Below are 16,255 nucleotides of genomic sequence, written 5' to 3' on the forward strand. Positions count from 1 at the left end.
TTAGGGAAATTAATTATAACTTTGATATTTTATAAAAAAGAAATATTATGTACTAAAACCCATAGTGATACTATGTTTGACTTTTGAGTGTATTTAAAAGAAAACCTCATCTGCCTTACATGAATTTTAAATTTGTCTACTTGTGTACATGCAATTTTTATATTTTAGTTCCCTAATATCGTACCGACATGTAATTTTGTACTATTCCAAGTTTATTTACTCAAAGTTGTCAAATTTTAAAATATTTTAATTACTTTTCAAGATAATTAAAATTATATTAATCAAGATGTTTTATTATTAAAACATTTAATTTAATCGTTAAATGACATAGAAATTTTATATAGTTAAATTTAAAATGAATATCGTAAGAATAGATTAACAATTTTAATAATGAAATGACATGATTAATTTAACATCGATAATTTAATGATGTAATTAAAACATTTTGAAATTTAAGAACCAATTTAGAATAATGGTCATAACTTGAGAGATGTTTGGTGCAACTAGTTGATATCCTTAACATAAAATAATTGAAATTGTTCATTTGTTTTCTAAATTTGTATAGTTAAATTAAATTTAAAATTTATATATACAATTAAATTAAAATTCATGTATCACATTACAAATTGGATGACAGTTTATTTTATTTTTATTACTTATCTTTATATGATAATAAAAGAAAGAGTTAATATTTAATACATAACAATATATTTTTTATTCAACTTATCGTATTAAAATTGTGGCGCGTTTTTTTTTAATACTTTATTATACTTTTATTTAATACTTGTCAACCCCTAATATTATTTGTGAAATTTAATTAGTGGGAATAAATTGGGAGACATTAAATTTGGGTAGGAAATAGTCAAAATAATAATAAAGCCATTAAAGTGTGGGGAAGTATGCTTCAATTTCGTACGAATGACACGATGTTTCCTAGTCCCAACCTTTAGAACTTGTCTCCCTTTGGCCCTTGATACAAACGTGGGATGCCACTCTACTTAACTACATTTTATTTCATATTTGAATGAATTTACATAATAATAATAAGGGTAAATTACAATAAGCTCATTCAATTATGATTCTTTTAGTTCTTTAATTATGAAAAGTTATAAAATAGTTATTTAATTGTTAGTATTTTTTTATTCTAATAATGAAAAGTTATAAAATGGTCACCTAACTATTTAATTTTGTCTTTGTTGGTCACTAGATGGCTAATATAAAAATAGGAACACCTAAAAATCTGAGATAATTGAGAGACAAAAAAGACAAAATTAAATAGTTGAGTGACCATTTGATAATTTTTTATAATTAGATGACCAAAAAAGAAAAAAATCATAATTGGGTGACTACTAATGTAGTTTACCTTAATACTACTATTAAAATAATAATACTTGAAAAAATGAGATTGGTTTTTTTTTTTATTTCTCAAGGCATCTGCTGGAGTAAGTTTAATAATTAACTCTCCATATTCTGCAAGCTCATTAAGGAGATAGATGCTGATCAAAAATTTTAAAGCTGTTTTATACCTAGAGCAAGAATCAAACCTTCAATCATTAATTAAAATAAAAAGAACAATTATTATCTCATTTAAGTCTCATAGTTGAAGTTGTTGTATTTTAAAATTTAAGTGAGCAGTAAATTTATTCATGCAAATCAAAGTTCTATAGGGTTGACTTTGTGTGATAGTGAAGTGCGTGGGTGTGTGAATTATTTGTATTGCATAAAATATATTTTATTTATATAAAATGTAATATAAATCAAAACTTAATTACAATATTTCAAAGGATAAAATTTAAACAAATATTTACCAGTTTTTATTTTTACCTTAAAAAAATTCACTTGACAGGTAAAAATAGTCATTTCAAATAATTTTTCAAACATCGCATCGCAGTCCCTACGTTACATCATTTGATTGATAATTTCCATGTTGTAATTTTCAACATTTACATTTGAAAATTTAAAATTAAAATGTTTTTTTCTTCTTTTTAAATTAAATTGGTAGCAAAATTTTCACATGTAAAAGCAGTATAGCTTTCAATCATCTTTCGTGTTCACGGCGAGTGTAACGGTGATATCACCATTTTTAACATGATTTCCCCACGTCATCATCGTGAATTGAAGGTCTGCATCCACGTGGCATCATCACATGCTGTTGTGCATTTCTCTATACACATTATTTATAAAATTATTTGATTTATTAACTTTTTTTCTTTCAATATTTTTAAAATATAACTATTTTTGGAAATTTTTATTTTCTATTAATTTCAACTCAATGTAATATACACCAAAAAGAAAAGAGTGCAATATCATATATATTTAATGGAAATAATGAAAAAAAATATGTTGTTTAATACTAAATTATTTTTAAAAATGGAAAAAAACCGTAATATATTAAATGTCAACGGTCGAAAACTCGGAGAAACGAAACGGAAAATCGTTGGAAACGGCGTTTTTTTCACGATAGTCAATAATCCCCGCACCGACGCGTTAAATAATGCGTCACATTCTTGTGCATGAATTTCCGGGCTTTGTTTATTTTTAAGTTTTCTATATCCGGTTGCGCAACCGGGTACCGCTACCATCACCTGCTACACCCGGTCACACTGTCGGTGATCGAAGTGTCGGCACCGACACGCCAGATTAATACCCGGTAATTCGAGTTCTTCGAATATTTTGTGGCTATTAAGGTGGTTTTTTTTCCTCTTAAAGAAGGGATTGTTGGGTGTTTTGCGGTGTATAGTAAAAGTGGTGGGTCCGGGAGTTTTTGAAAGAGTTGATTGGAGGAAGTGGGAGAGTGGGGTCCACGTGGTGGGACGGTCCGATATCCGTAGTGTGAGAGATACTTGACCATACGATCATGCGAGCACGTGAAATTTCAGCCCACTGGATTGAGACTTGTCTTTGCAGCCAACAATATATGTATGTTGTTTTTTCAACCCTCTAGCCTTTACTGTGTTTCCTTTCTCTAAAAAGAGAAAAAAAAAAATTGGATTTGTTTTTTGGTTAGATTTGCCTATAGTCCCTGTACTTCTCAAAAATTAAAAATTTAGTCATTGTACTTGTTATTTTAGGAAGTTAATCCCTCTATTTTTCATATTTCAAATTCAGGTAAAACTATTAACATTATTTTTTTTTGTTAAATTTATTGCAGTGATGTTTTGAAATAAAAAAAACTCCTTACTTATTAGCCATGTAATTAAAAAGAATATATTGCAATTAACTTCAATTTAATAAAGAAAAACTTAATAATATTAAAAATTAGACTTAAATTTTAAAATTTGAAAAGTGATTGAATTTTTTGAAAATACACATAGACTAAATTCCTAATTTTCGAAAAGTATTGTATTAAAATAAATCATATTTCGCTTAATTTAATTATGTTATTCTTTTATGTATTTAGTTATCTTATCATTCTCTAATTGTATTTGTATCACTTGAATACAGTGAAGTATAGATATAGATTCAAATTTACTTAAATATGTATTATTCTTTGTTTTAAGGTTTAAAAAATAATCAGCAATTCAACTATTGTATTAAAAATAAAGAAATAGTAAAATAATATATATATAATAAAATTAGATGTATTCATAAGTCGAACGGCTCAATTTGACTTAGATTATGGTTCTCAAATTTTATTCAAGTCCAATTGTTTTTATAAATAATTAATCCCAGATCGTTTAAGCTCATATTTGATATTTATTAATTATATATATATTTTACTATCATTATATCCTTTAATAAAAATTTAAACATAAACAAGTTCATACATTTTTAATATTTACATTATATTATAATATATTTAATTTTCATATGATATAAATTACATGATATAGAAATAAAAAAAACAATATATTAAAAACTTGAAAAGGTAAATTTATTATGGTTTCAAGTTTTGAATATCGGAACCTAAATTCAATCCATATTTTAAATGAAATTTTTTACCAGAATTTATTTTTTGAATATATATAATATTTTTATCTGAACTATCTCAATTTTTAAATTGTTTCACTTTGGACAAGTAATTCTATGCTTGACATGTTTAATAATTATCAAAATTAATTAGGGTTTATATAAACTAGTTTTTTAAAATAAAATTTGCTCATAACAGTATTTATATTAAAAAATTATACAATTTATTAAATAAGTCTATTTTCCATATAAAAATGGAGTTTTTCTTTTCTTTTTTTCTTTCAATGAAAAACATTCACCCTATCTATGCATATGATACTATTTATAATTTTGTGGTTTCCACTAAAATTTGAAAACAACTTTGTACAAAAAAAGTGAGAAAACACCTTTCATTATCACTGTTTTTTGAAAAGTTAAACAACTATTACTACTTTATTGTAATTTTCACATAATCTTGTAAGTAAAAAAATAAATAAATTAACATCTTTTTCATTTTATTCCTTTCTAATTGTATCCCACGTTAGGACAGCAAGCTAGCACTTAGCAATTAGCAGTAACATAAAGCTAAATCCACACTCATCCACATCCTCTAATCTTACTTGATTTTATTCTATTAATAGAAAGTGAAATTTTCAAAAATATAAAATAGAAGATAATAATAATAATCACCAATCATGTACTTTTGAATCTATTTTGTCTATGGGGTTCTGTTTAGGGGTTTTGATTTTCCATAACATATATTTAGAGCATATTTCATTGACAAAAATATTAATTAAAGTGTCTCTCTTTTCCAATTTTCATATTTTTTAATTAGTTTTTATATTTTAATCGCATAGTGATCTTCTATTTTTCTATACAAATACTTAGTCTCTCCTCGATTTTTAAAAAAACTACTCTTAATTTTTTCTCAACGAGAGTAAATACACTTCAACACTTTCAAACCTATGTCTTCCTCTACTGATAATAATATTAATACCAACCAAGTTAAGGCTCAATGAACTGATCCTCCGTATGTTTAAATATGAAAACTAAAATATTTTGTAATTTATTATTATATCTCCTCATATTTTTTTGATGTAAAGATTTAAATTTTTACTCTAAAATTTCAAAACCAGATTGACTTTGTTTTTGGTTCTAAGTAAAGCTCCTATGAATTAAAAAGAACAAAAAAAAAAGCATATAATTTATGATAAGTCTAAAATGTGTGTAGGATGCATATGCAAGCACATGAAATCATGTAGAGAAATTCTGAATGCCAATTAAAATTTTAATAAAATTGTATGTATATATATATAAACACATCTATATATTTATTTAACCTTTTGTTAGTTGCTAATAATCCTTTTTAATATTATTTTCAAGATGTGTTTGGTTTAGTCAAAACATTAAAACAGCTGTGCAAATGTTCCACTTTAAATAAACTAATCATTAGTTTCACAAACCATGGATGATTGCGAGATTAAAGTTCTAATTCGTAACTGTAACTTCTTTTAAAATTATCAAATAAATATTAATTAATCTTTTAAATAAAATTCATAATTTTTTTGCCATTTAAAAATTCACAAAATTGAGTTAATATTTTTAAATAATAATAATAATAATATCCTTTACTAATTAGTCCATGATTTAGTTGACAAAATTAGGTTAATTTTAAAACATTCATTCAATTAGTTTAATTTAAATTAGACTTGATTTGGTTTAATAAAATAATATTTGTTTGAATCTAAATCCACCCAAACAATCCAAAAAAAAAGTTTAAATTAGAAATAATTGGAATCTTAATATAACTTTAGATCCAAAAATAGATTAATCTAAAATATAAATATCTAATAAGGGTATTTAAGTAATTTCATTTATAAATATATACCCATACCTTAAACTCGGCCCCACAAAAGTCTTCAGATCACATTTTGTCTGCCTACGTTTGATGCTATAAAAGTGGCCCCACAGAACACATGATCTAACGAAAACATCAAAGATCCTAAAGAGGTAAAAAAAACAATTCCTCGTGGGTACTTTCGTCCAAGTAAAGTCAGTATTTATCAACGTGGCCGATGACGACTAGTCCACACGGTCAAAAGTAAAACAAAGGTTCCAAAGGGAAAGTCACGTGTCTTTTGGCCCCACCTCACGTGCTTTCCGTTCCTTTTCTAGTTTTTCTTTCTCTACTAGAAGAAACTTGCTACACAAAAACGTAGCTGGAGTTGAGCGAGCTTCGATTCCCCGTTGTGGGCCGTGAATCTCTGTCTCGCCATGTTGGCAAAGAAACATGACAACGTGCGAAACTGACAGTTTCGAACGTGCGAAATGGGTCCCACAATCAACATAGACTCTCTCTTCTTCTTTCTTTTCCCCTCTCTTGCTTGCACGCACGATGCACATGACCGGAGCAGCACGAGCCCCGTTCCCGTTTATTGCGCGGGTGCCGCCACGTCACGGTCGAATCGAATTTACGGTTTTGCCTATGTATTGTCTATTAAAGAACAGGGTTACGGAAGGACATATTAGTCATGAAAAAATAGGAAGGTTACCCTGTCTTTTCCTTCATCAACTCCATGTGTAAGTGACAACTAATTCCTAATTGTAAAAGAATTGTCTTCTTCTTTAGTAAATTCCCCATTACATTCTCTGAAATTATTTATTATATAAAATATTTAAAAAATTATTGATGTATTACATGAGCATGGGAAAGATACAAGAATTATTATATATTTATAATAATAGCAATAGTGTTGATAATATTATTTTAAATTTCAATAATTGGTAATTTTAGTGATTTATTTTCATTGCATAAAATAATAATTTTAGACATTGCCCTTGTTGTATTGTCGTTTAACACGTAATTATCAACTAACATTAAAGCTTTGGCGAAAAAAATGTTTTCTATTATACATTCATACGTAATTTGTGTAAGTTAAAAGTGTAGACATTATAAATGGAATTAATTGAGAATTTTTTCAATGTGTTTAAACCATATAATTGAGAAGGAGTCGAAATTTAGTAGTCAATGTCTAAGTGGATTTGCTAACAACGTGTTAGGTAATGTTTAGGGATTAATATGAAGTAATCTTAGATACTATATATGTATTTAAAGTAGCTTGTAATTTAAATAATTAAATAAATATTTAATCAATGAATAAATGCATGGGAACCCATTTTAGGGCACAAACCCTTGTGCTTTTTCCATTGTTTTTAGATGCATTGCCCATATTTTTTGACATAAGTAAATATTATGGGTTTTTTTTAGTTATTATTATTATTATTATTATTATTATTAGTATGTACCGCCTAATGTTTCTTTGACCAAAAGGAAATGCCACACTTATGTTAGCCTCTTTTCTTTTTTTTTTTAAATTTATTTTATTGCGGTAGAAAAATTACAATTATAGTAAGAATCAATGTTGTTGAAATAATTAAAATCATAATCAATTAGTGCAATCAACAATCAATAATCAACAATCGAATTAATCCAACATTGTTAAGCACAAAATTGGATTGAGGTTGCGAATACCACGCAAGTTGAGTCCGTATAGAACTATACTTCTACTATTTGACTTTGATTAGAATAAGGTTTTTTAACCCTTAAATAGATGTAGTCGAAATTTCTATTGTATCATTCATTTTTCAACATTAGTGAATTTCTTTTCTTGTGCCCATGATTTTTTCTCGAAAGGATTTTCATGTAAAATTTGTGTGTTCTTATTTTTATTTTCTTATTGCTTTACAATCGTTCTACCGTCATTATAAACGTTTATTATAACAAAATTTATTTATATATGTTTTCTTTTAATTTTGGGAAATGTGGGATTCATTTTGTTTTGCCAAATAAGTATATGCATTTTGAACCTTTAGTGAATAAATTATTTTATTTACACATTTTATTAGTTATCATAAGGTTTTGTTGAGGGGGAAAAATGATGGACATGACACCTTTCTTCCTATTGTCTTTAAAGTGAAGAAATGGTATGCTTATCATAATTTTATGAATGCAATCCTCACATTTAATGGTATTAAAATGTATGTCACAGACACATGACAAATTTACAATTAATATTGTCATATTTATTCAACTTGTAAATAAATAATAAAGCACCCTTCAAATACAAAATTTATGGATATATCATTCCCCCCCAAAAAAAATGATTTAAGAAATTAAACTAAAACTTTTAAAAGTTTGCTTTTATTATTGTTAGTGGAATGTCTTAATTTCATGAATTTAGTAAGACTTATAAAAGTTAAAATCTTCATTGAAGGTGAATAACATAATTTTCGACAATTACAAATTATCCATGTTGACATCATTTCTAAGAGATTTATTATCTATCACATCATCTAATTAAGAAAATACAAAAAGAAGGGAACAAAAACATGTTTTCCCTTTAGACATAAGTAAATAATCAAGAGCTATATATAAACTTATTTCATTATTAATTTAATTTATTATGATTGTAGTTATTCGAATTATACTGATTTTGATTGTAATTTTTAGAAAAAAATAACAATTATTTATACTATTATAATTTATTTAATTAATTAAGTCCTAATTCAATTGTAAAATTATGAAAAATTCATTTTACAAGTAATGAATTTTGGGTATTTATGTCTTCTTTTTATATTTTGATACATCTATATAAATACATACAAATAACGAGAATTATGATATTTGAATCTAAAATATAATTTTCATTATCTCAGTTCATCCCTTTCAACCAAAATTTCATTTAATTTTTATATGATTTTTTTCAACCACATGTAACATAATTTAGTGTGTCTAATTTAAGATATAAAACCTTTCCTTTTCAATCAAATGAGATACCCATCAAACTATAGAATTATATTGTTTCATTGGCATATACATTTGAGGATGAAACCCATTGTTTGGTTGTGGCAACAAATCCAAAATTTTATAGTGCATAAAGCCTAACCCCTCCTACTAATTTAAATGGATTTTCAACCCTAATTTTGCTTTTTCCAAAGAAGGGGAGAAGTCTTTTACAAGAAAGTGATCCAAAGAGTGCAACCCAAGTTATATATTTTTAAAAAAATAATAAAAAATTTTTGAGTTATTTCTAAAAATATTATAGCAAAATTTTCTATGGAAATAAAAAAGGAGTGAGTATTTTAGAAGGAATTGATGCAAAGAGTAGAAATGAAGTTAATTAAAAGAGTGAAAGGAGATATGGAGTGAGTGAGGTTCATCATTTCTTCTACACCCTAATACCCCTCCAACCATGTTTTTGCACTCTCTTTTTATTAACCTTTTAATAATATCTAATTAAAAAATCAAAACTTTTTTCTTTTTTTTTTTACCCAAAAAAATCTTTTTAAAATATGTTTAATCCTAAATTTAGTATCCTTTATTTGATGGTAATGCCACTTTCCAATTTTGAACAACCTGTGGTTCCCATCCATAGAGTGGGGGAAACATGGGAGGAAATAATAAAAAAATTAATTTACATTAGGTGTCGTAGGGTAACATTGAAAAAAAAAAAAGAAGGAAATATTTCACATTTGCCAATATTACATGTAATTATACTTTGAAAAAAAAGGTTTAATTTTAAATTTAGCTCTTTGCATTTCATCTGTTGTCAATTTAGCCCTTAATCTTTTATAGAGAAAAAGTTGAAGTTGAAGTAAAATAAATGTAGTAAAAGAATAGAAAAATAAAAAATAAAAAAAAGGCAAAAAGTAAAATTATTTTGTAAGAATGCCCCGAATTCTATTAAAATTTTTCCTTCTTTCTTCCTCTACTAAAAGGAGAGACTATAATTAATAGTTAGTGGAAGGGGACCCAAAATCATTGTCCAAAAATCATAACTTTATAAATACATTAAATTATACAGTCAAGATTTTACAAGGTGCCTTGATGAATGTATTCAATTACAGACCTCTAATTAATTTCTCATCATTTATTTTTATTTTAAAAAAATAAATAAATATTTTTCATGTTTGTTTGATGAATTATAAAAATTAATTTTTTTAAGTTTATGATTTTCCCTTCTAATTATGTTATTTTTAAAATTCAAATTTAAATCAATATTTTGAAATTGTAATGTCATTCAATACTCAAATTATTTTAAAAGATGTAATTTGAAAATTAAAAAGAAATTAACTGAAAATTTTAATTAAAATTAACAATGAAATCTACTTTTATCAATTAAATCACAAATAAAGTAACAAAAAAATTGTGCTTATATTCTCAATTAACACTAATTCTAAATTCGATTATTGAAAGAAAAAGAAAACACAAACTAAAGAATTTGAGTTTTTCCATGTCATGAATGAAACCCTTTTTCCCCACTTTTTATTAAATTTATTTAAAATTTTATCGAAATTTAAACACCTTACAATGGGAGGCATTTATGATAATAATAAGTTGTTCCATCCCACTTCAAAATTTAGTGGTCAATATCGAATACCAAAAAAATGTGGGATATATCTGAAAACAACTCATTGATATATAAATTAAAAGTAAAAATGTGTCTCTATTATTATACTCAGAAATAAAAAATAAATAAATTCATGATTGGTCTAAATTTATGGAACCAAAGGTGCATCTCAACGTGTTTTGAAAAGCTAAAGAAAAATGGTGAGTTAGTACGATGATTAGGATATTTACTATTTTAATTGTGGTTTGGGTTTAAGTTACGTTAATTATGTTATTGTTAAGTTTTTATTCTTTTCTTATAATTCACTTAAAAAAAGTTAAAAAAATGATTAAGTCAACTCTTTATTATTTAATCCCCATGAAAATAAATTTGTTGCAATTAATAAAATTTAATAAAATGGAATTCTATGCAATCACTTCAATCAATTTTTATTTATTGTAGTAGATTTATCAGCACACACGCATTACAATTACGTTATTAACTAAAACTAATTACTTATTGGAAGACAATATTAAATTGTTCATAAAAAAATTAATTAGTATCAAATGAACAAATAACTTTAATGCAACATCATTTATTATTAATTATTATACTTTATACAAGTGAAGCTTCTATTTTGAGAATAATTAGATTTTTTTAAAAATTTACATGCAATACTACTTTCAAGAGCCACCAAGTAAAAGAACAAAAAATTAGAAATATGCAAGATTATATTTTTCAAAGAAAAGGATTTAAGTTCAATAATTTTAATTTGCGAATTGCTAACTATTAATTATATTAGAACAAATTTTCCTAAAATTCGAAAAATAAAACCCTTTTTTAACTTAAAAGTCTTGAGAGATTTTTAGATACTTTTAAGAGAAATTTGTAAAGTATCACTCACTTAAAGTCGAAAAACCCTTCAGTAAAATCGTTATTGTCCTCCAATTGGGAATTGTTTCTCAACTCTATTAAAATCTTATTCGGTTTTATAGAGTGATTTTATCAATGATGTAAGAGCCTAAAGATGCATCTTACTCATAAAGTGGAAGCATCTTGTTTGATGCCTGAACAAACTGAGCCATGCACAATTGTGCACGGTTGAACTCAAACCCATGCACTATAACTAGCTCAAACAACAATTAACGTCTTATAAGCTACATGGCATGAGTTCACAATGGTGGGCACAGTTTGCCTATTCAAACACTTAGTGAGATATTTTTTATTTACTAAACTCGCTACTTCTTCAAATTCTCGATAAAATTACTTTGCTAAGTTATTCAAGTTCTCAATAGAGTCAATAAACAAAACTTGCATAGGAAACAATAATAGATTTGTTGAAATTCGGCCAAATTCAAACGAACGACACTTCTCCAAAAGAAGTAGCAAATCCATAAAAAATAATTATTTTAGCAAAAATAAAAAGAATATAAAATATCCAATTAATTTACTTGGTTTTAAAAAAATCTTGGGTATATATAAAAACCGCGTTAGGTTAATTGACAAAAGAGAAAATAAAAGTTGTATTTTTATGGGAAATAGGTGGCAAATCTAATCCACACGGGAATTTTAAACTCCAAGTAAAACAAACCCCACGCGCAGTTTTCTATTTCCACGTCAACAGTCCCAATGATAATTTGCCACGCAAGCCAAATTCGGTGTACTTCCATTCAAGTCTTATTTACACGCGCTACTTGTTTCTTTTGACTTAGGGTAGTTAAAAAATTAAGGGGTAAATTAAGTTGGTCGTTTCTTCACATGTAATAATAATGGTAATTAATTCTGAAATTTACTTCAAAGTTTATTATAATTAAATTTAATAATCAAATATCGATCGAGTCTTAATTCGATTAGTATAAATATTATTATTAATATAAGAGGATGTAGATTCAAATATGTTGAAGCGTATTTTTTACTAATAATTTATTAAATACTATCCTATTATAAAATATATATAATTAACTATTTTTCTTAAATTCATGAAATATAAATATTTTAGGTAAACTTATGATTCTTAATTCACTCATGAAACTAAAACTCAAAACCTTTCTTATGATTGTACTAACAAAACGAACTCGTAATTAAATATGTAAATAGTGCTCTAATAAAGTTCACGTTTTTGCCTCCATTTTATTCAAACAAATTATTTTTTAAAATTTTGTAAAAAACCCCAAAATTTGATTTTTTTTTCTTGATATCTTTTAATTTTTAATTGAAAACCTTGGGTGGAAAAAAATTGAAAATCTAGAAAAAAAAAAAGGATGGGACCCAAAAGGAGTAATAAAAAGAGAGAGAAGCCTTGAAGATGAAGACATAAAGAAGAGTAAAAGACAGCTAGCAATGAAGGAAAGGATGCTGAGTGCTGACCTACCATAAATCCTCCCTTCCCTCTCCTTTTTATCCTTTGTTTCCCTTTCTCTCTCCCCTTCAATTTTCCTCTCTTTCTTCTTCAAAGGTATTATTTTCTCTCCTCATTGCCTTTGCTCACACTATTACTCATTTACATGACTGATTTTGGACCAATATGAAGTTGGGTTTTTGGAACTTGTTTCATTGGAGTTGAAAGTTTTGATCTTTTTGAACGTTGGGTTTCTCAATGAGTTCTTGTTTTGGTGGGAAATTGGGAATTTTTTGAATTCTTTTTAGCTCCCAGTTTAACATTTTCAGTGAGTTTTGTTGGTTTTTAAAATTGGGTTTGTTGTTACATTGGAAATTTTAGTGTCGGCAGGGAGTATGGTGTTCAATTATGGGTCCAAAAATCATTTCTTTTTCCATGAATGATACCCTGTTTGGTAGCTGAGAAAACAGAGGAATTGAAACTGAATTTTTGAGAAGTGGTTTTCATTAGCTCAAAAAGTTTATTTCAGCTAGCATTGTAGTCTTTTATGTGCTAACAATTTCACTTTTTTTTTGGTTGCAGGTTTCTCGAACAATTCTCTTCATTTTCCGGGAAAATTATCTCCTGTTTCCCCAGAAAAGTTTTGCTCACTTAGTAACGAAAGGTTTGCTTCATAATCCCTCCATTTTTTTGTTCACTTTTGAAAATAGAATTTTAAAAATCAATAATCCTCCCACCACCTTAAAAAAAAAAAATTTTAGCTAGCATTGGACCACCTTGCACTAACTTAGAAAATTTTAATTTTTACTTCACCTTCCATTTGAGCAAATAAAATAAAAAATTTTGGAACATAAAAACAAATTTGTATTAAAAAAAAATCTCAAATACTTCCAAATTTCAATTCAAAATTGCTCAAATTTGAAATTTCAATTTTCAAAATTGTATTTTTCAAAAAAATTCATATGCTAACATGCGCCACACGGCTCAATCATTTTAGCAGTGCCCGCTTTTCAATAAAGAGAGACATTCACATGCAAAATTAACATTATTAATAATAAATTTTACATTTTCTTTTCTTGACAGGTTTATAAATTTCTTAAGAGAGAAATTATTAACATAAAGAAACCATGATTGGACCAACCAACTTCATCGACGAGATAGATTGCGGCAGCTTCTTCGACCACATAGACGATCTCCTCGACTTCCCTAACGAGGATGTCGAAGCTGGTTTCTCCGCCGCTGATTCCGCCATCAACGCCGCCGCTTTTCCCAGCATTTGGACTGCTCACTCCGAGTCATTCCCGGGTTCTGACTCAGTTTTTTCCAACAACAGCGCTTCCGACCTCTCCGCCGAACTCTCTGTTCCAGTTAGTGTCTTAAAGTCCATATCACCCAAGATTAAAGTTTAGATTTTTTTTGAAAAAATATTATTTTTATGATATCTGATTGTCGGCTACATTGGTCGAAAAAAAGTGGAATACAGCCAACAGTTTTGCATTATTTGAAGGCATAATTATTGCTTCGGTTATGTAAGTCACATGATTTGTCATGTGATTAGTTATGCATGCCTTTGTTGGAAAATATAATGTTTATGTGTTGTGGGGTCCACTTAATTGGTACTTAAATAATACTTTTTTGGACAAATATTTTTAATTTAATTTAATTTTCGTCCATTATTTTTGATTGATTTTGCAGTATGAAGACATCGTTCAATTGGAGTGGTTGTCAAACTTTGTTGAAGATTCAAATTGTGGAGCAAGCTTGACAATTAAGAAACAAGAGCCTAATTCAAACAATAAGGACTCACCATCCCATCATGATCATGATCACCATCAATTCCAGACATCCAGTCCGGTTTCGGTCCTCGAAAGCAGCAGCTCTTACTCCGGCGAGAAACCGGTTGCCGCCCCCGGGAAGTGCGGACGTGCGCGTAGCAAACGTCCCCGTCCCGCTACTTTCAACCCTCGTTCAGCGATTCAGCTTATCTCCCCGTCTTCGTCCGTCAATGACAACGACGTTCCTCAGTCGTTGTTTGTCCCCAAGGTGCCATCCGACTCCGAGAACCACGCTGAGTCTCGGCTTCTGATCAAGTTGCCACGACAAGTTAACCCGGAACACAAGAAGAAAAAGAAGATCAAGTTGACACTCCCAGCACCACCACCACCACCTACTGATAACAACACTACTCAAAATCCATCTGTTAGGAAATGCATGCATTGTGAGATAACAAAGACACCTCAATGGAGGGCAGGACCAATGGGACCGAAAACCCTTTGCAATGCATGCGGAGTCCGGTATAAATCCGGCAGGCTCTTTCCCGAGTACCGACCGGCGGCGAGTCCGACGTTTATCCCGTCGGTGCACTCGAATTCTCATAAGAAAGTGCTGGAAATGAGAACCAAATGTGGGACAGCTGATGCACCAGAAATGATCCCAAATAAAAGCAACCCAGCACTAGATTACATATGAAGGGAGGGCTTTGGAGAATTTTGGAACCCTAATGTTGATGGGGTTAAAACTTTCACAATGTTTCCCCCATCCCAATCTCTTTTAATCTTTTTTTATGTGTTTATTTTTGTTATTGTTATTTTTATCTCTTTGTTCATTGTTTTATTTTTGTATAGGGTTGGAAATGGGGGGGAAATTGGAGCAATACATGACAAATATTTTAGAATTGTAGAGAGGGGTTTTAATGAGAGAAAGAGAAAGGGTTTAGGGGAAAATGGAAGGTTTTAAGGGTAGCAAAAGTTGTAGGTTTTTTTTAGTAATGAGTAGGTCCTTCAAAGGTTATTAATTATTGGAGTCTTTATTTTCTTTTTAATTTTTTTTCCTATTTGGGGATTCTTTTTGCAGTGAAAAAAAAATCATCTAAATTTCCCTTTTAAATGCTTAATTTCTATACTTTTTGTGTTTCTTTCTTCATTAACAATGAAATATAAGTGAAATGAAAAATAATTCATATTTAAGCCTTTTGGATTCTAGCAAATGGTAGTTGGACTTATTTAGAAATTACCCATTTTGAGGAAAAGGAGACCACAAAATTGTTAAAAATAATATCATTTGAGTGATAAAACCCAAAAATTTAGAAAATGAAAACAAGCCATTAAAAGACATTCTTGAATTTCAAGCAAGAATAAGGCTTCACATTGATATCATAGTTGATCAACCAAATTGGACCCAGAAGTCCCTTATAATCTAAGTTAAGAAAATGTTAACTTCTGTTAAAACACACACCCCAAATTTGTTGATCAAATCATTAGTGAAATTTCAAAAAATTTATATTCAAGTTTTTATATGATATCAATATCTTGTTCGATAAATGAATTAGCTAATTTGGTTAGATAATCAAAATCAAGTTGTAATCATTAGTATGGTTGTTATGAAGGGATTTGGCAAAATGTCTCAATCCTCCTAATCTCACTCAATGCTACCAAACTAGAGGCAAAATAAATGAAGGGTTTTTACCTTGATTGTATAGGAAATGATTAGTAATATTAAAAAGCATGGGAAAAATTGAAAATAAAATCAATGAATGGCAGTTGCTTTCATTATTTTTAAAGTTGATTTGGACATTCTAATCATATGGTTTGATACTTGTTGGGGGGATTCTTATTTTAAAGTAATGCTTGCATTTTGAACA

At 28.0% G+C, this 16,255-nt stretch overlaps 1 protein-coding gene across 3 annotated transcripts; it reads left to right on the plus strand.

The window, feature by feature from the left end:
- Nucleotides 1–12,576: 12,576 nt before the first annotated feature.
- Nucleotides 12,577–15,436, plus strand: LOC121207720 (GATA transcription factor 8). 3 transcript variants are annotated; one of them, XM_041078089.1, is made up of 4 exons: nucleotides 12,577–12,732; nucleotides 13,198–13,279; nucleotides 13,699–13,982; nucleotides 14,311–15,436. In XM_041078089.1, the coding sequence occupies exons 3-4, from the start codon at nucleotides 13,743–13,745 to the stop codon at nucleotides 15,082–15,084; spliced, it is 1,014 nt and encodes a 337-aa protein (XP_040934023.1). In that variant the 5' UTR covers nucleotides 12,577–12,732; nucleotides 13,198–13,279; nucleotides 13,699–13,742; the 3' UTR covers nucleotides 15,085–15,436. The 3 variants fall into 3 exon arrangements, with proteins under 3 accessions (XP_040934023.1, XP_040934024.1, XP_040934025.1); XM_041078090.1 differs by lacking the exon at nucleotides 12,577–12,732 and adding an exon at nucleotides 12,759–13,111; XM_041078091.1 differs by lacking the exon at nucleotides 12,577–12,732 and adding an exon at nucleotides 12,765–12,889.
- Nucleotides 15,437–16,255: the final 819 nt, after the last annotated feature.

The sequence above is a fragment of the Gossypium hirsutum genome, chromosome A10 (assembly GCF_007990345.1).
Source record: "Gossypium hirsutum isolate 1008001.06 chromosome A10, Gossypium_hirsutum_v2.1, whole genome shotgun sequence".
In the NCBI taxonomy this organism is placed as follows: Eukaryota; Viridiplantae; Streptophyta; class Magnoliopsida; order Malvales; family Malvaceae; genus Gossypium; species Gossypium hirsutum.